We start from the raw sequence: 19,913 nt of genomic DNA, 5'->3' as shown, positions 1-19,913 counted from the left end.
TGAGAGGCAATACATATGCACACATCTCTGATGTGCACGTGCTGCTTGAAAGAGTGTGTGTGTGTGTGTGTGTGTGTGTGTGGGCAGCCTGCCACTCCTGCCAGGATGTGTTTATCCGCTTGACTGCAGATCCCAATCAGGGCAATGGAAGGAAGAGACAGAAGGAAACACGAGCGAGTGAAATGCTAAAAAGAGCGGCGATGAATAGGCGAGGAGAGAAAGCAAGATGGGAGGAGAAGTGGGATGCCTTTTTTCTTTTAAGCAGCTCGAGGAAGAAAGATCTCTCCAGCGAGGCCTCGCCGCAGGGGCTTAAGGACTCTGGGCGCCGCCCCGATCCTCGTTGGTCGCAGCCAGGGGAGCCTCGCGTATCGCAGGACAACGCTTTGCAGGATTTCCCCTTTTTTTTAATAACTGATTTCTGTCGGCCGCCGTGATAGCCTCAACGCTTCCATCTAAAATATACAATCCCCAAAACGATCAAACAGTGGTTTCACCTGAGCCTGGCTCAGCCAATCCCTCTCAGGCTACATCACACTACTTTATGCTACATTTTGGTTGAAAAACAAATATCTTTTTGCTACGTTTACACCTCGCGTTCCGCACTACTCGGGTGGTTTTCCGAGCCCCTAAAACGGAGACAGTTTTGGAAATGCTGCTGCCCCCGTTTTGGTTTGAAAACTCTGGGGTTGCTCTGTAGTCTGGACGGGCACAAACTAGACCATTTGGAAACGCATCACGCTACAGTCACATTAGCTACAAGAGACCGAGACAAGGCGACAGGCTACCATTCATTTTCAATGGGAGTGGCCGTTTGCCAGCGACAAGCGGCGAGCTTGCCGGAGCGTGAGGGCAGCGTGACGTATGTACGTTGGTTGCTCGAGTCGAAGAAAATAATTCAAGATGGCGGGAAACGCTTCGGTACATCGTATTTCTGTATATATCTGATAAGTTTGGCATTTTATCTCATATATTTTGTTACTTTTATCGAGAAATAAATACTTTTAAATCCAAAACCATCGTTCTTGTGACTTGACAATACCTCTGAAGTGACTTTTAAGACGCGCTTGAAGGTTACTGTTGCCAAGCAACCAGGGGTAGGCTAGGCACGCCCAGGAACGCCCACTAAGCGAGTGAGTGTCGCTCTCTTTTGTAGCTCATGTGACTGTAGGGTTACAGTTGAACGGTAACGGTCCAAGCTAATAAATCCCTGGAGAACTTGGCGACGATTGTGATTGGTCTAAAGAAATGCAAACAAACCAGAGCGTTTTATTTTTTCTTCCTTTCCCAGAATGTATCTGTGGCGTAGCCCGACCTTACCCCACAGCGCCGTGGACATAGACGCGAGACTAATATTTCCGAAAACAGAATAGCAAAAAGGCGTTCAGTTTGATTTGAGATCTTTTTCAAACATCTGATTTTTTATATTTCTGCTCTTAGCTTGCATTAACAGTTTGATTCGAAAGCAAGGTAGCAAGTGAAGTCATCTCCTGTCATCGGCCCCCACCGTATGAGTGAGATGGAGGGTTAATTGGACGGGATTTCTCATTATCGCAGCAGCATTTCAAGGTCAAGGACTTCGCATAGATGCCTTCTGTGGTGACGTAATTGTGCCACGCACTCGTTATCGTTCTGTTCAGACCTCCGAAATCTCGACCCGTCTTAGAAAATGACTAATAGCCCCACAATGACAAAAGGCCAAGGCTCCATTAAAAAGATATTAAGTACCGGAAGTCCTTGCTTGATGTACAGTATTAGTCACTCGTTTCCAGGCTCGCTCATAATGTACAGATACAGAATGAGGAACAGCCGACACCTCCCTTAAAAACAACCAACAAAACCGCGTAGCATGTCTGAAAGTGGACCCCAACCCATTTTTGTTCAGCCTCCCATCAGTGCAGGGAAACGTTCACTGATCTCGGCCAAGACGTTATCCGTTTTGGCTGACAGGCCATCTGCATGCAGCCGCGGAGGGACGTCCAAGGAAGTCGTCCCGAGGCCCCCCCAGGAGCGGAGGTCCATTAACCTCATGGATAAATAATCCCAGTTAAGGCTGGAGGGAGTTTGGTTGTTTGGGCACTCATGGCTTGACAGAAACTGTTGGAATATCAAATAAGAAGGATGCAAGAACAGAAAATACAAACCGTCTGGGTGATGACTCCGACTCGACAACCTGATTTTGTTTATTAGAAAAAGATGGAAATATTCTGACTGTAACGGCCGAGTGTTTTCACTTGTCACAAACCTAGACTATATATGAAGATGGACGACGCGTCTCCACTTCCTCCTCCTCCTCCTCTTGTAATTTTGGAGCCAGAGTCTGGCAGCAGTAATCAGGCTTGTGGAGCCGCTGTATCAGAGTCCCGCCGATACACCAGCCCAACCAATCGCGAGTCAATCCCAGCTGTCAATCATTACATTTCAGTCTGTTTTTTTTTTTTTATAGAATCAAATAACTAATAAAAACCAATCTGATCAGAAAAATGAACACTTGAACAAACATCAGCATGAGCAGAGCTACCTATAGTGACAGAAATCAACTTTGGGAAAAATGTTTTGGACGTGTATTTAGATTTGTTTAGTTTGGCCCAACACGGAGGGGGGCTGGGTTTATGTACAACCTATAGCCTACTGCAGCCAGCCAGCCAGCCAGCCAGCCAGCCAGCCAGCCAGCCACCAGGGGGGCGAGCCAGATGTTCTGCCTTTACTTATACAGTCTATGCAGCAAGCCCTGGTTACGAGTCAATAATAGACCAAAAAATGAGATGATAAAATGGTTTTTAATTAACATTTAATCTGCTTTTGTCTCTTCAATAAATGCATCCTTGATACTGGAAACGAGAAAGCACTGCCAACGGGGGGGGTGACTCATTTATTGAATCGTGGACAGTGAACATGACTTGTCAGATACTTTTATTTTGGTCTATCTTTATTTTTTTGGTTTACCAACAGGTGACCTTAAAGTAAATTTTGCGTGCGTGCATGCGTGGCTTGCTTCTGCAGTTGTGTATGCGAGAAGCTACAATAGGACGTGACATTACGTTGTGCTTTGTGTTAACCAGAGCCGGGCAGCAGGGACTCTGCCTGCTACCTCCTTCCTTCTGGGTCCATTTCAAGTACACAGTCATTATCCAGAAAAACACATAAACAGACGAGGTGCATTATGTATGAAGGAATGGAGAGTATCTTCGCGCTGCATTAACGCTCCTGAAACTGGGATTTCGTCAGTCAAATGGCTAACAGGACAATGTGTGTTTTCTTTACCCATACATGACTGATAACTGACTTACTTATTACTTATACTAAAGTTGTCTTTTACTTTGGAATATACATGTTTTTCTAAAGAACCTGTTTTTTTTTCAAGAGAGGCCACATTTCTCCAATGTTAAATGTTGTATAAACACAAGTGCTGTATGTGATTGTTTTGCCTATATATACTGTGTATATGTCACAAATTTGCAAAATTGGGATTTAAATCAGAAACTGTCTTCTTAAAGAAGAACACAACAGGATAGGAATCAGAGCAGGCTTTTAAAGCACAAAGTCAGTTTTATTTCTACAGCCCAAAGTCCTAAATTTGCCTCAAAGGGTTTCACAGTCTGAATATCTTAGGACAGCCTCTATCTCTTAGACCGTCGCTTTAGATCAAGAAAAAAATAAACCCTCCTCCAGACAGACACGCAATAGATGTCGTGTGTGCAGAGGAGACAGAAAAATCATTTCAATGTGGACAAACCGAATTGACATAATTCTGTTCATAAAGTGCAATAAAGAATATGAATCAGGGCAGACGTTCTAGGTGCTGCCATGCACTATGTACCGCACAGCCCTGGAAAGACGATTTTGTGTTTTTAATATGCAGTGTTACAGACTTAGTGTTTCTACAGCAGAGAGAGAGCGAGAGAGAGAGCGAGAGAGCGAGCGAGAGAGAGAGAGAGAGAGAGAGAGAGAGAGCAGAGAGAGCGAGCTCTGGGAATAGTTCAAGAGAGAGGGGGCAAAAGAGGACAGAGAGAGAGAGAAAGTGGTGGGAAAAAGATGAGCGAGAGAAGGAGGATGAGAGGAAGCGGGCGACTGGGGGGGGACTCACATATGGAGACGTTACAGAAAGAAGGAGAGATGTTAACGGCGAAAAACACAGAAGGATGTGTGTGAGTCTTTGCACTTTTATGTGAGAGAGAGAGCGCGAGAGAGAGAGCGCTGCATTAAAGGTGGTGGGCCGAGAGATGATTGGGCGAGAGAGAGAGACAAAAAGAGGACGAGAGAGGAGAGCGCAGCAGCTTTAGTTTCGTGGAGAGCTGGAAACAGAGGTCGGGCGGACAGGCGGGTGGGCGAGCGAGCGAGCCAGAGGGAAGGAAGGAAGGGAGGGAGGCGGGGGCGGGGCTTGTCAGCAGCCACAGCCAGTCAGAGGCCGGCGCGGTGCTCTGCAGGGTATTCTTACCCTGGCAACACAATAGAGAGAGAGGGAGAGAGGCGGCGGACAGGTGAACAGATGGCTGACTGACTGAGAGACAAGCTGATCAGTGGACTACACTGTGTGTGTGTGTGTGTGTGTGTGTGTGTGTGTGTGTGTGTGTGTGTGTGTGTGTGTGTGTGTGTGTGTGTGTGTGTGTGTGTGTGTGTGTGTGTGTGTGTGTGTGTGTGTGTGTGTGTGTGTGTACTGTAATGTAACACAAAATGTTGGAGCAAAGAGAGAGAAGAAGAAACCGAGAAGGGGAATGTTTGCACTGTAATGTTCACGAAATATCAGTTGTGTTTCCTAGGGCTGCCCTCGACTAAAAGACATTTAGTCCTCGACTAACACACTAATAATTTTGTCGATTAGTTGATTTAATCTGCAGATCTGTAAAAAAAAACTGAGTTTCTCCACAAAGAACCGTGCAAAAGCAGCAATTCAGATCTTATGTTTACCAGAGATGTGCTCACAAGTTTCTCGGAAATAAATCATTCAGCATGAAAAAGCGTAACAAAAGGACTAGTTGACGGGGACCAAAACGACCGATAAGTGGACTCATCGACTAAGCCCCGGTGTTTACATGCGAGACAGAGTTGTGAGACAGCGGGAAGCGTGCTGTGTAGACAGTGTCTTAAAGTGAGGACAGTGTTGGAATGTGTGGACATTTTTCTCCGTAGCTCACCTCGTCTAAAGGCCCTCTTTATCAGCGGTGCAGTCTACGTGATGCGCAGGTATACGGAGCGTACCCGCTAGGAAAGGTCAAGGATTTCCGTATATACCCACTTACAAAAACGCAAGGATAACGTTACGTAACGATGATTTGTTTTGTGAGAGAACGTTCACACTGGGAACAACAACACAGTCGCTTGGAAGTCGTTCTCCGTGCAAATTTGAAATGAGCTAATGTGAATCACTAAAGTAGCTACATATATGAAACGAAAGCAAATTTAAACTACACTCTTTCAGTGTTTTGGTAAGCCTGCCCTGAAGCTATACCGCCCCTTCGAGAGACGCTGCAGCAGACGTTAACGTTAGACTACAGAAAGTACAGGAAATGAGGCGGATGCTTTACGCGGTAACGTTACAAAAAAACCCTGTGGGGGTCGCTCTGGGACGGGCGAGTCTAATGCTGGGAGGGAAAAATGACCGTGTACTCACTACAAAAGACTAGACTACACCACTGCTCTTTATCCCTAGGAGCTCAGTCCATATTGGATGAGTTTGTAGTTTGTGATTTACATCCAATACAAACTTGAATTGCTGATGATGCCAGGACGTAAGCAGGAAGTGATAGTCATACCTGCAAATAGTCGCATTTCGGCAAAAATCGCCGTTTTGAATGGGGAAAATGTCGTCCACGTGAATCGTGTAGACACTGAAATGTCTGCGCTTCTCTCTGATGCTCCGAAAACGGACGTTAGAGGGAACTGAAACACCGCCGCACGGGACGCTAGTTGGCAGCAGGTAACGTTAGCCTGCCGTTAGCTAGCAGCTGGAGTAAACACGGGTTACAATGCTGACAGCTAAACGGTGTAAAAGTTTGTCTGTATTTCACCGGAGAGGAAGACATCACAGTGTGCAGCTGCCGTTGTCGGAAAAACAACACAGATGTTGCGTTCACTTGAAACTCACCTCGCTAGCCTTGTGCTGCATTTTCTTTGTCAGGAATTTACTGGTGAAATAAGTTTGCAGGTATGGATAGTGAGAAGTTCGGGGTGGCAGATGGGTGACAAGTTCCTGCAGTGAACGTTTGCCGTTTTATGAACCATGAAGACAGTCTTTCCCTAACCCTATCCCTAAGTGTTTCAGTTGCCTCATCCTAACTTTGGATTATTTGCCAGGACCGTGATCTTTCCCTAGCCTTAGGCAATCTGTAGATGCCATGAGAAGATATTGTACAAAGTGAAAATTTGTAAAAGGTTGGCTCTGGACGTAAAAAACCAACACCTGATAGCAATGTACTTGTCTGGCTTTGGGTAACGACTTGATTTTAAGATTAAAGGATAATCCTGCTTTTTTTTGTCTTTAATGGCTTTTGCCATTATTTGTATTAGTAATTATAATGTTTAACAAGTTAGTCTCGAAGATCAGGGTCAGGGAGCACAATCAGTTAGACGATCAGAACCGCCCTGGTTAGGCGAACGCATTCGGGAAGATAAAAATGTGGACACATGGTGAAACTGGTACCCAAACTGTCTGTCGTGTATCGATCACACGTGGATGTGTTAAGGGAACTGGATACATTTTCCGAAATAGAACTCCGTTCACCATTTAGAAAATAGGCAATGCAATTTATTTATATAGCACATTTTAGACCCAAAGGGCAATTGAAAGTGCTTTACACTAGGGCTGCACAATTAATCGCAATTGTATCGAAATCGCAATATGGACATATACATGGCAATATTTTCAGTGAAAATGAGAATGATATCTTTCCCTCCAATATCGTGAATAATCGCAATTAGATATTTTCCTCATGATTCAGCCCTAGTTTACACAAGCTTAATCAACAAAGCAAATTAAACAGAAAATGTCACTATCATAAAAAAACAAAAACAAACAGTAGATTTAAAAGACTTTAGAAGCATCGAAGCGTAGCGATGACAGCAATCAAACGCAATGGCAAACAGAAAAGTTTGAAGCCTTGATTTAACAGAGCACAGGGTTGGGCCCATCTCAAGTGGTTTGTTCCAGATCTGCGGTGCATAGAAAGTGAAAGAAAGAAACGGGAGCTATCCTTCAGGTTATGCTTACGCTTAGACTTGGAGTTAGACTTGTGTGGCTGTGATCAGTGACGGACTGGGATTAAAAAATCAACAAAAAAACCGGCCCTGGCGTGTGCAACACACGGCCCTAGTTTTGTCAATAGCTAGCTTGTAGTGAATCTGTCCACCCACCCACCCACCCCACCCCACCGCAGTACAATCTTGACTATTTGTGGCTGCATGCATAAAATAACTTCAAAATTAACCAAAGACAAATTATCAGTTAGTGGCCCATAGGGGGTCCTTCTGGCATTTGCCCAAATTCCAGATGGCCAGTCCGTCACTGGCCGTGATAGTTAACGTACGGCTTATGGAAGGCCAAAAAACCAGATTTAACGTGCGTCATGCGTTAAAGTACGTGTGTGTGTGTGTGTGTATGTCAGTACATGTGATGGATGGATGGATGCACCAAAATGGCTCCGGCGTCCTCACAGTTTCCGTCTGCCGTCTCTTTATGTCTTTGTGTCCTGAGAGTGGGGACGGCAGGGGGGGCCCCACGCCTCGACCACGTCCTCCAAACAGCCCTCTGCCACAAGCCAAGTCATTGTCATGTCGAAGCTGTTTTATTTTTTTTACATATTTCATTTTCCCTGTGGTTACTTTGTTCGGTCAGGTTTATTTATTTAGTTTTTTTAGGTCAGCACACACACACACACACACACACTTACACTCACTCACTCACTCACTCACTCACTCACTCACTCACTCACTCACTCACTCACTCACTCACACACTCACTCACTCACTCACACACATATCCACAGCGCAGAGCGTTTCCTATGAACTGCGGCCAACAAAGCGAGCGGTGGCGCCTCCTGTGCGTAAGAATTAGCGTTGAGCTGCAGATCAGAGCGCTGGCTTGTTCTGGAGCGACTGAACAGCTGATTCAGGCGACCGTCTCCACGTTGGAACAAATACTAATGACCCGTTCCCGTGGGTAGAGAAGACGCCGCCTCGACACTGCGACGATGACAATAATGATAATGACGGCTTCCAGTTTTAATGAGATTCTTATCAAAGAGCGCAATTGTCTTTACGCTGACATCCAGATGGCATCACAAGCCCTCTCGCCCTCACCTGTTTCCAGGATCCGAGGCTAATTCATCCCAAATTGAAAGAATCTGTCTCTGCCTCCTCAGGGAGGGGGTTCTGTCGGGGAGCTCTCGCAGGTAGGAGTTCCCGCCGGCTCCGCTTCCCGACGCTGAATTTCATGTCGTTGAGTCATCCTCACTTAGCAGTGATTGTGCTCAGCGGGAGCCATGTTCTTAAGTTTTAATCAGACCGCCACTCGACTGCACCCTCTCACTTGACACAGCATATTTAATTAAAGGAAATATAGGGTTTGTGAAGCCTTGAATATGATCTCCGAGTACTTTGTGACTTATAATCCCTGAAGTTGTTATTAAGTCTCCTGTTGTCCTCCGGTGAAATTTGACCCATTTTCAAAAAGCTTCTATATACTGTACCCGGAATTTGGGTTTCTTTTAAACAAATTGTCCAAAGAAATGACGTGGATGGTTCCATGCAACCATGACTCTTCACAAGTTAAATAAATGATCAGTTCACTACTTTCGTTGAACGTGGGTGTTTTATTACATTTTATAGCACTGATAACAATTTAACCAAGTTGATGAAAGAACGTTGAAAAAGCTTCAAAAACGTAGGAAAACCGTCCAAAGAAATGCAGAAAAAAAGTGACAAAAACTTCGACAAAAGTGACAAAATCATTGGGGGGGAAAAAGCGACAAAAGTGTCAAAAAAGACGACCAAAACATTGAAAAAAAGAGTTTTAATTTTAAATTTTGACCCAGAAAAACGAAAAGTAGCACGGTCAACAGGAGGACAACACGAGGGTTAAATCTTAAGGTCGTGACACGCTAACCCGATTATCGGCCATCGGACAGTCTGGCGAGGTCAGTGACTCGAGTCGATTTGACGTGTTGCATCTGAAGGCGGGCACTGCCGGCAGTCGGACTCAAATGACCCATCTGATTGGTGGAGTGCTAACCCGACTAGAGTCTCTCAAAATCTGACGATAATCTTTTAAACTGCCCTTTGTCGAGCTGAAATGAAGACCGCTTCAGCAACTGCACGGCCTATTTCTCTCTTCAGATGTTTTCAGAAACAAGTTTCGGTGAACTATTTTAGTACCATATGAGATTCTATTCTGAACGAGCCGCCACGACAGTCTGGCTTTGAATTTCCGGAGAAACCAAACCCCACGTGACGCGTTCGTCCAATCAGCTGCCGGTTTTCATTTTTGGGCGACAATACAGATTAGCGCCGCCTGTCGTTATGGAGACGTATTACGTCTCGTCTCTTCGGTGTGTTCCAATACACTTTTTTTGACCAACTCGGGGGAGGCAGATCAGTCCGATTGCCTTTTCTGCCGAGGGTCGGCCGTCTGGTCGGTGTGTCAGGGGCTTTAGGAAATCTCATTCACATGCGTCTGTAAGTGAGGCCTTCACCAGTGGTTTTGTTAGTTTATACTACAAAGGATGTATCCCTACCTCTTTAGCTTACTATTTTCAAATGCATAATGTCATGTTTTTAGATTTCTGAATGGTTTAGACTCCTTCTGGTCGGTTATTGGCCTGAAGACTGTTTGTTATGTTTGGTGGTGCAGGTCGGCACAGTTTGTTTTTGTTGGGCTGTACAGAGACCGCGTTTTTTTGTTGTTGTTTTTTTTACAGTGTGTTCAGGAGACAGGCTGATAGTGAGGAGATGTTTGCTGTATGTGACCCAAAAAAATTTTGTTGCCCAAAAAAACGCGTGACATCGCTTAGAGCACCTTTTTAAATCAAATACATACTCATTTAGTTCAGTACCCAACCCTAATGGCCGGTTAAAGTCTTTTTCTTTCAGCGCTGTGGGATTCTTGCAACTTGGTTCAATTTCTAAAATATAAGTGTACTTTTTTTTTGTGATTTAAAATGCAGCAAACCTGCCTCTTACCCTTTTCAAGATACTGATGGTCATTTCTTTTGGGGACAAGATGTAATATTCTTTTTCTGCACTGGCAGATTTCTCCACTTGTTTTAAGACAATACGGTTTTCAGGACTCGGTAACAGATTTAATGGACTTAAGTAAGATGGAGTGTCTATTTCCTTTTGCTGATAGATTCCTAGGCGAGGGATTTTCTTCTTCTTCTTCTTCTTTTCTTCTCAAGCCACTCGGGGCTAAAGCTTGGACCACAGAAGGCTCTCCGGCTCCAGTCTTAAGATCCATTTTGCTGCCAGGATCTATCTGCTTGGCCGTGTGGTCAAAGGCCCACCGGGCAAAGCTACTTAACGGCAAATCTCGTTTAGCAGAATCCTCTCAAAATAAGAGCCTCTATCGCTCCCTCTCTCTCTCTCTCTCTCACACACACACACACACACACACACACACACACACACACTCCTCCTTTCTCTTCTCCCCCTTTTTCCAAAGTGTGCTAACGCTGACACAACCTGACTGCCGTTGGCCGTGGCGCTAACACCAACACTTGCCCTTTTTTGCTACGCTCAACCACTTTCCTCAACTCTTCACACCAATTACCAGCACTGTTGATTGGCCCGTGTGTTTCGGAGGCGCGATGCTTCAGTGTGTCTTCTGACATTACAGCTCAGGTTCATACATACTTTCACGCCGAGAAGAAGAAGAAGAAAAAATAAAAAATAAACATGCGGGCAGCCACAGCTGATCCTGATTTTCTTATTTTCTCACGCCGCATTCACTTTCATTTTCAAAGCGTTTCTCCATTGGAACTTTCAGTCTGTGTTATCTTCACCCTTTTTTTCTTTAAATCCACAACCGCTCCGAGAGCACCTGCCTGGTGCCGGGGTGAGCGAGTGCAGATAGAGGGGGTAATAACTTGCCATGACGCGGGGGCGGCAGATGTTACGAACGTTGATCTCAGAAATCGATCGAATCAGAGGTTGAGAATGTGTTTTTCTCCAAGGCTCTTTTTTCTTTTTTTTTTTTTTTCTACTTCTATAAACACACAGCTAGATTAAAAAAAAAAACTCCTTGTGTGTCATCAGCAGGGTCAAACTGCTCCATCTGACTTTTACTGCTTCTTTTTTAGTTTTTTTTTATACAGTAAACAGCGTGGGAGTCAGCAGATATGGTGCAATCAAGATGGTCATTTGTGTTTTTGTGTGAAAATGAAAATGGCTTCCCAAAGTCTTCAAACAATGTGGTTAATCCTGCAAAGAGTACTCCCGCACACTGTCGAACTTGCAAAAAAAAAAAAAGTATAAAGTTTAATAGTTTAACATTTCGGTGGCGTTGCCTACTATTAAACTTTATGTATATTTTTTTTGCCAAGATAGTTATGTTTTCTTTGCAGCTTCGGACCTGCTTGTCCCCCCTCCCGACGAGTTGTAGATGTGCGAAGTGTTTTTCTGTACTGAAAAGTGGTTAACCTCCAACTGTGCATGAGAACTGAAATGTAAAAGTGCGTCCCTCTGCTCCTCTACCCCCCCTTCTCTGACCGCCTCAGACGTTGCGAAAGAAGGGCTTTAACGGCTGCAACAGCCCCGAGCCCGACGGAGACGACTCCATCGACCAAAGCCCGCTAAACGAAGAGAAGTACCGCAAGACGGAGGACCTGGACAGCCTCTTCAAACGCTACGGCGTGAGTACCGTCCCACTTTTGTCACCTTATCTAACCTACCCTTTTTTTTTTCTCTCTCTCTCTTCTATTTCTTCTTCTCTTTACTCTATCTACCTCTCTTTTCTGTCTGTCTGCCCTCTTTCTTCTTCTTCTTCTTCTTCTTTCTTTTTGTTTGGGGAACAAAGGCTCTGAACAAGAAAGAGCACCGGGACTCTGAGAGCCCAGACCCCGAGGAGCCCTTCTCCCTCACCCCCCGCACTGAGGAGAAATACAAAAAAATTGACGAGGAGTTTGATAAAATGATGCAGAACTATAGGCTGTCAGTGAGTACTGCCCCCCTCCCCCCCCCACCTCTCCTCTGTAGGGCTGGGTATCGTTCACATGTCGATATTGCTACCGGTATCAATACTGTGACTTTGATTAGCGGTTCCTAAACAATATAAATCCATTTTAAAAAAAGAGAAAGAAATTACCCCAGTAGACATTAACGGCAAAAATCTTTTCATTTATTATTCAGCTCCTGTATAACGCAGAGTTTTTCCTGCACGCCTCAATGACTTGTAACATTAGACAGCCAATCAGCAGCTTTATTAGATCCCAGCAGAAGAATGCTGCATGCTCATTGGCTCAGCGACGCTGATGGGATTTACTCCTTAGCTATTGAATTTTGGTATTGAATGACGAGGCATATTTGCGATACTCGATGGTAAGGAGGCAGTTCGGTCGGTGCCTAAAAAGTATTGAATTCGGTACCCAGCCCTACTCCTCTATGTAACTCTGCCCCCGCCCCCTCCCCTGCTGATGCCTCTGACCGGACAACCGGAGGGTTTTTCCGGCTGCTGATGGCGGTCTGACTACTCACAGAGCACTCTCCTTCATCCCCCCACCACCACCACTTCACCACCTCCACACCACCTCTCACCAACAGCTCCTCCCCCCACCCACCCACCCACCCACCAAATCACTACCCACAATCCCCCTCTGATAGTGTGGGACTGAGCAGGAAATGTAGGGCAGAGAGGCCAAGCTGACTTACTTCAGGGGCTGCAACTGAGAATTATTATCATTATCAATTCATCTGCAGATCATTTATTGGTTTGATTCATAGTTGGTGTATAAAATGTCACAAAAAGATGCCGTGGCGACTTCTTCAAATCCAAAAAACCCAAAGCTATTCCATGTTTGTTTTTTTTATCATACAGGGCGCGTAGAAGCTGCTTCACATTTTAAAGGCTAAAAACACATTTGCTTAAAAGATGACGAATGTCAAAATAGTTGCAGGTAGTAGCTGAAAGTAACGAATAACATAAATGGTAGAAATAAATAGCTACAAGTTTTGCATAATTGGCTGAAATGGCTCACTAAAAGTTATGAATGAATGGTAGGAATAAATAGCTTAAAGTATTGCATAAACGGCTGGAATAGTTAGCTAAAACTACTGATTAAACGGTTCAAATAATTTGCTTGGTTGAAACATTCAGTAGTAGTACGATGGCTGTCAACTTTGTCATGACAAGTTGACATTGTTTGGGGTGTCTTGATTATGACATCTTGACATTAATCAAAGTGACATTACCAGAAGTTGTCTTGGTCATGACAAGTTGACATTACATTTGTTTGGGACGTCTTTGTAATGACAACTTGACATAAACCAGGATGACATTACCAGAAGATGTATTTGTCATGACAACTTGACATTAAATTTCTTTGGAGTGTCTTTATTAAGACAACTTGACATTAAACAGGATGACGTTATGTCAAGTTGTCATGACAAAGACATCCTCTGGTAATGTCATCCTGGTTTATGTCAAGTTGTCATTACAAAGACGTCCCAAACAAATGTAATGTCAACTCGTCATAATCATGACAACCCAAACAATGTCAACTTGTCATGACAAAAACCGAATGACATAACGTTTATGACACGTTCATGACAGTGTCATGTCATAGTGATGACAGTGTCATGTCACGATTATGTCGATACCTTCAAGTAAAGTGTTACCGAAAACCTTTTACATAATGAACAGTGTTATACATTTGGAACATGCATTGAGAATTGATGAAGGGGTACGTGAGTTCATCTAACATGGCTGTCGGGGGGGACCTCAGGCCAATAAGGTTTGGGAACCACTGGAGTAAACAACTAATTGTCTTATCTTATTTAGTCAGCTATAAACTAATTATTACAACTTGTCTCTCCGCTACAATCTCCTTTCTTCAGAGCAACTTTTCCTGATTAATTTCCATTTAAGTTTTGAAGTATGTTACGTGGGTTACACTTCACTTGACGGTATCTACATAAGAGTGACATGACACTGTCATAACCGTGTCATAAACCTTATAAACAAGTCATAAACAGTTTAAGACATAACGCTTCTTTTAGTAAGTCTCATTGGGTTTTCGTCATGACAAGTTATGGTTAGGGTTAGGGTTCATGTGTCATGACTGTGTCATGGCCGTGTCATGTCACCCTTATGTAGACACCTTCAACTAAAGTGTTAACGTTATGAGCACTGGAAACTGTGCGACGCAGTCCACCTGTGCTGACAGATTGTTGTGACGAAACAAGAAGGGACTCTGTTTAACGTTGCGTGAGTAAGAACAAGCAGCCAAATAGGGCCCGCTTCAGCCTGATTACTCACCTGAAGTTACAGGCGCCACAGAAAAGAGCGTCCTCAGGAGTATTCTGGCTGTCATACGCCGTTTCTGATGCCTCGGCAAGTTCAGTAACGAACCAGAATCAACAACAGAGGGCGAGGAGCGCTAACTAGGTCCCTGGGTTTTCTCAAAAGTTGGCATAGCAACCCGATATCGCAAGGAGAATGCATGTCTGATGGTAACAATCAACACGTTTGGAGCGTGCCTCTGAGGCTGCTTGGCCGGCGGCACAGGTTGTGTAATACTTAGCAACACGAAAGACACAAGCGTGCAACTGCAGACACGCTGCGGGCACCGGTGTCCGTTCCTAGCACAGAGAGAACCAGGGTGCAGTTTGTAACCGCTCGCTACTTACAGTATTACTGGGGTGGCTCGCAGTGTTGTCATGTAACAAAGTACAAATACTTGGTTGTGGGTGTGAATCTTCACCGGTCTCACGACTATCCTGTCGCCGCCTCAATATTATTATATATTGCTACGCGTGGTTTTCATCGACAAATTCAAGCAGTCAGATATGTATGAACTTCCCTTTTTATGGTATCTGATCTTAACCCTTTGTGTTGTCCTCCGGTGAAATTTAATTTGACCCGTTTTCAATGTTTTTTTATATCAGAAATATGGATTCATTTCAACCAAATTTCCCAAAAAATAACATGGATGCATGGGCGAGACGGCATGGGTGAATGGTTGTATGGCTTCCATACAACGTTCTTCACAGGTAAAATGAATGATTACTTTCATTGCATTTTGGGTATTTTATTCAATTTAATAGCTTTTGGAAAAAACAGTGTCCTGACTAAACTTTGACATAAAAAGGGTTCAAATAAATGACAAAAAAAAACGTTTTTAAAAAGTGTCAAAAGCACCAAAAAAAAGGGGCGGCCTCCAGCTCACCCAGTAAGAGCGTGCTCCCCGTGTAGGCTCAGTCCTTTGCAGCGGCCCGGGTTTGAAATCCGACCCGCGGCCCCTTTGCTGCGTGTCATCCCCCATCTCTCTCCCACCTTTCCTGTCCATCCACTGTCACTCTGAAGTGAAGGGAAAAAAAGCCCCCCCAAAAAAATCTTAAAAGCGACAAAACTGCCGAAAAAAAACAAACAAAGACAAAAACTCAATTTTGACCTGGAAGGACAATAAGTTCATGGTCGACAGGAAGACAACACAGGGGTTAAAAAAGACACGGGCCTATCGGGTCCCGAAGGGGCCCCGTCGGGCTCGGGTCGGGTATCCATCCTCTAGTAGGGATTAGGGTTACATTTATTTTCAGAAAACTACTTTTGATACTTAAGCACAGTAAATAACACTTTAAGACTTTTACTCAAGTAATATTCTAAAAGGTGACTTTAACTTCTACCAAAGTCATGTTTTGGTAAGACACTTGTATTTTTTACTCAAGTATTGCTTTGATACTTTCTACCAGACCGGTCCCTTTTAGTCCCAGTGTAGTTCTGCTCCTGACATTATCCAGGTTCGGCCCTCTGCCTGGCGCTCTGCCAAGCCCCTTTTACCGCTCCACTCATGTGCCAATTTCTCCGTGATTCATTTTTCCGCTCCGTGCTCAATAATACCATTAATGTCACTTTAATGAGTAGTGCTCAATTTACACCCCCCACCCCCCGCTTCGTGACTTCCTGCTCCTCCGATTGGCCACTCGGGACGGGACACAGTCGTGATGAGGCTCTGCAGGAGAGTTAGACAGAAGTTAGTCCCGACATCATCTATGGGGTAGTGCCTGTTTCTTTTTAACAACCTGGGTCTTATTTCCATAGTTTTGATATTTTACCTTAGTAGGTTTATTTCTTAACTTATCTGGAGACACAGTCCAACCAGACAAAGGGCCACATCTAGCACCCGGCGCAGCGCGGCGCAAAGCCCGACGCAAGTGTCTTGGCTATTTTAAGACCACCCAGCGCCCACGTCGAGAACTGGACTTTTCCTTTTTAAAATGTAGCCCACACAAACACTTTGTCACTGTATTAGTAACTGTCGTCGTCTCGCATCCATCGGAGGCAGGGGGGTCAAACTCATTTTCCCAGAGGGCCACACTGGAAAAAGAGAATCACACCAAGGGCCAGACATGGAGAGTTTTTGTTACTGAATGTCACTTTTTTTTTTTTACATTTTGGTAGCTTTTTCCCTACGTTTTTGTGGCTTTCTCAGAAATTTGTCATCCTTTTTGTAAATCTGTTGCTTTCTCCGACATTTTTGTACGCTTTTTGTTGACATGAAGCCCTACTTTAGCCATCTTCTAAAGACTTTAGCCATCATAGAATTTAGCAAATCAAGAAAAACATTTTTTTTTTTTTTCACAGCCTGAATATGAAAACTCTTTGACAGGTAATTGCAGTTTAAACAAACACTTACCTGTGTTTGACGCACACTAGGCGGGCCAAAATGTATTGAGAACCCTGTAAATCTGCAAGGGGCCGGATTTGGCCCGCGGGCCTCGAGATTGACACACGTGCTCTAAAGCAATAAAATCCAATCGACCTCCCCTGGAGAGCCGCAGCTCTCGGCGCTCTGCGATTGGATGTTACCCGAACGGCGCTAGCAGGTAGCTCTCCCCACCACCCCCCAATCCCCCACCACCGTACTGCCCTTCAGTCTCTCAGCGTGGCCTCGGCTTGCCCGGCACACCTTTCACGGGGCGCCAGGGGAACGGAAGAATACATCACCACCCGCCACTCCTCCTCCTCCCCCCCCCGCACCATAATCCGCAGCATGACAGCTAGGGGCTGGGATATACAAGCTTAATCCTACTTGTACTGAAATACCTCCTGGGGTATGGGGAGAGAGTGGCGAGGGAGAGCGTGCAGGACACTCTGCTAGACGAGCCCCGAGCGAAACCTTTCTGTTCCTGTTACACTGGCACTGTTAAAGTGGGTAAAAATGGAGTGTTTTTTTTTTTTTTACCCGTGGGTCTGTGGTTTGATCCTGTTCTGGCTCTGAGCTTCTCGGCCGGGAAATTGAATACGAAACAGATTCCCTCCTTTAACAACTAGCTCCGTGGTGGCCCGTAGCAACGAGGCCGAACGCCTCGAATGTCTCCTGTAGAGGCGCAGTGTGAATGTGTGACACATGACCCTAAAAACGCTGCTTCGGCTGCACCAGTGATCACTGCTAATTCACTGTTCAGGTTTTTGGCTTACAGAATGAATAACCAATTAATCGGGACATTTTTGTCAGCCGTGCTGAAGCGTTTTAACGTCACTTTAAAGTAAAAACAAAAATAATCAAGATCAGGATTTTAATGTCCGATCTTGTAAAATACACCCAAACCGGAGCACCCAAATTGTTTTGGGTATAAATCAAGAATAAAAGATACAATGTAAGTGTGTAAGAAATTACTTGATTTAAAAACAAAAAGGCAGCATCAAAAAGAAAAGTCTTCAGATTTCCGTCCATAAGTAACACACTGAGTGTATGACTATGTTGATCTAAAAGCAACTCCTGTCAGATAGGGGACTTTGGGACAAGTGGGGATCCTTGGGGGGCCTTGACGGGATAAAGTTGAGGAACCACGGTGTTAAGGCATTACATTTACAGGAAGTGCTGCGTGACCCTAAGGCTCATTTTGTAATTCCATACCATGAAAGCATCGGTAACATAACCCCTCTTTTTTTCTTTTCTTCTAATTTGTGTTTCGGAGCTGCATATTTCATTTGAATGAATTGGACTAGCCCAGACCTTCCTCCACAGCGCTGCTGAGGAGGGTCTGGCTAGTCCACACAGCATTCCTGGATGGGAGAAAAACGTGCTCTGGCTTATTGGCATTTCTTTAAACCAATCACAATCGTCTTGGGCGGTCGATAAGCGCCGGACGGAGCCGCGGTGCCTCTGCAAAATAGCCTCTGGAAGGAACTTGTTTTGGTGGAACATGTGTACGTTCAAAAGTAGTTTTAGTTGTGCAACAGAAAACTCAGATTGGACAGATAGTCTAGCTAGCTGTCTGGATTTACCCTGCAGAGATCTGAGGAGCAGTTAACCATAGTCCTCACAAATCCACCGGAGGTTAGAACGCCACCACAGAGAAAGAAGAAGGGGACAGACATCCGGCCAAAAAGGAGGACATCCGGCGAAGTTTCCACCAGCACCGGAGCAATCCTGGAAGTGGATCGCGTTGATCTAGACTAATCAATCTCTTATGTTGCATCTGTGTTTAGATGCACAGCTGCTTGAAAAAGAGAAGAAGAAAAAAACTTTCAAAGGCTTCCAGGGCGAGAGAGAGAGAGGGAGGGAAAGGGAAAGTAGGCCACGAGTTAAATTCATTCTGATTTACCCTTGCATCCAGGAAACGCACCCTTGTTGCGAGAGCTCCTCTGAGGGAAAATAGGTTAGCTTACTCTCCCCTCTTTTTGTTCTCTTCACACAGAAGAGTCCTCAAGCTTACTCACATGAGCCTCCAGTAAAGCTCCTAGTCAATTATTTACCTTTTTATTAATTTTTTTTCCCCTTCCTGAGGCTCCCGGCCTCTGTGTTAAATCTGCAGGACGACAAGCAACAGCCAATTAAGACTCCTGTCTGCTATTAGGAGCGTCTGTGTTAAATGGAGTTGGAGTGGGTAAATGTAAAAATCGCTCGTAATTTGCCAGAAACCCGAATTAATGCTCAGCGGAGCACAATGCAGAGCAGGGAGAGGACCCATTTAAAATTCATATTTAGAGAAGGAGTGAAGAGGTTTTGTTGGTTATGTCACCAATCTCCTAGCAACAAGAGGCTGTCGCCATCACGGAGGACCTGTGGAGACGAGGACAAATTATAGCCATTACAGACTGGCGATGAAAAGACCGGTATCCAGAGGAGATGGCTGTAGTTTGGGTACCATAAAGAGTCTCGACTCCTAAACTAAATTTCGAACTTGTCAAGAGCCTGGAGAAAGTTTTACACAGGGTTTCCGCGGTGTCTTAAAAGGTTTTTAAACCGGTCTTAATATTCCTACATCCATGCAACGCAACCTCTAATGCTCTTTGAAATGTTTTAATTCGGTGGTGTTGTAGTTCTTTCTTTAGCTCCTCTAAATATAATTTGCTGTATATGTAGAGATTATTATTATTATTATTCCGTCTCGCTTTTTATGCATTTTGAATACATTTATTTACTTTGCAAGTACGTTTGTGACTCTGCATTTCGTTGTACTTTAATGTCGTGAAATAGGTCTTAAAATTAATTAAAAAAGGTCTTAACAAGTCTTAAATTGGACTTGGTGAAACCTGCAGAAACCCTGTTTACCAAACTAACTAGCCAGCAGGAATTCATTTTCAAATCCTCCGATGTGAACGTGCATCTATCCTGGCTGACCATTATTGAATATTTGAGAAATATAAGTTGGGTAAAAAAGAGACTGATTAGAATTAGATTGATGCAACCATAAAATAATAAGAAAATATAAATAATTGAGGTCATTTACCAAATCCATCCAGCAGAACCCAAACCATCTAAGTG

General features: G+C 44.4%; 1 protein-coding gene across 9 annotated transcripts in view; it reads left to right on the top strand.

Moving 5' to 3' along the window:
- Positions 1 to 19,913, top strand: part of mef2d (myocyte enhancer factor 2d) — a 143,865-nt gene that overhangs the window by 73,804 nt on the left and 50,148 nt on the right. For 6 of the 9 annotated variants that reach the window (XM_039804959.1, XM_039804962.1, XM_039804955.1 and 3 more), the window contains exon 4: positions 12,002 to 12,139. In XM_039804959.1, coding sequence (XP_039660893.1) covers positions 12,002 to 12,139 — 138 coding nt within the window. Of the gene's footprint in view, positions 1 to 11,702; positions 11,838 to 12,001; positions 12,140 to 19,913 lie in introns of all 9 variants that reach the window. The other 3 variants (XM_039804957.1, XM_039804963.1, XM_039804964.1) reach the window with 1 other exon arrangement.

Source organism: Perca fluviatilis, chromosome 7, assembly GCF_010015445.1.
Source record: "Perca fluviatilis chromosome 7, GENO_Pfluv_1.0, whole genome shotgun sequence".
NCBI classification, from domain to species: Eukaryota; Metazoa; Chordata; class Actinopteri; order Perciformes; family Percidae; genus Perca; species Perca fluviatilis.
The sequence above is the reverse complement of the archived record's forward strand: the minus strand, read 5'-3'. Positions and strand labels throughout refer to the sequence as shown.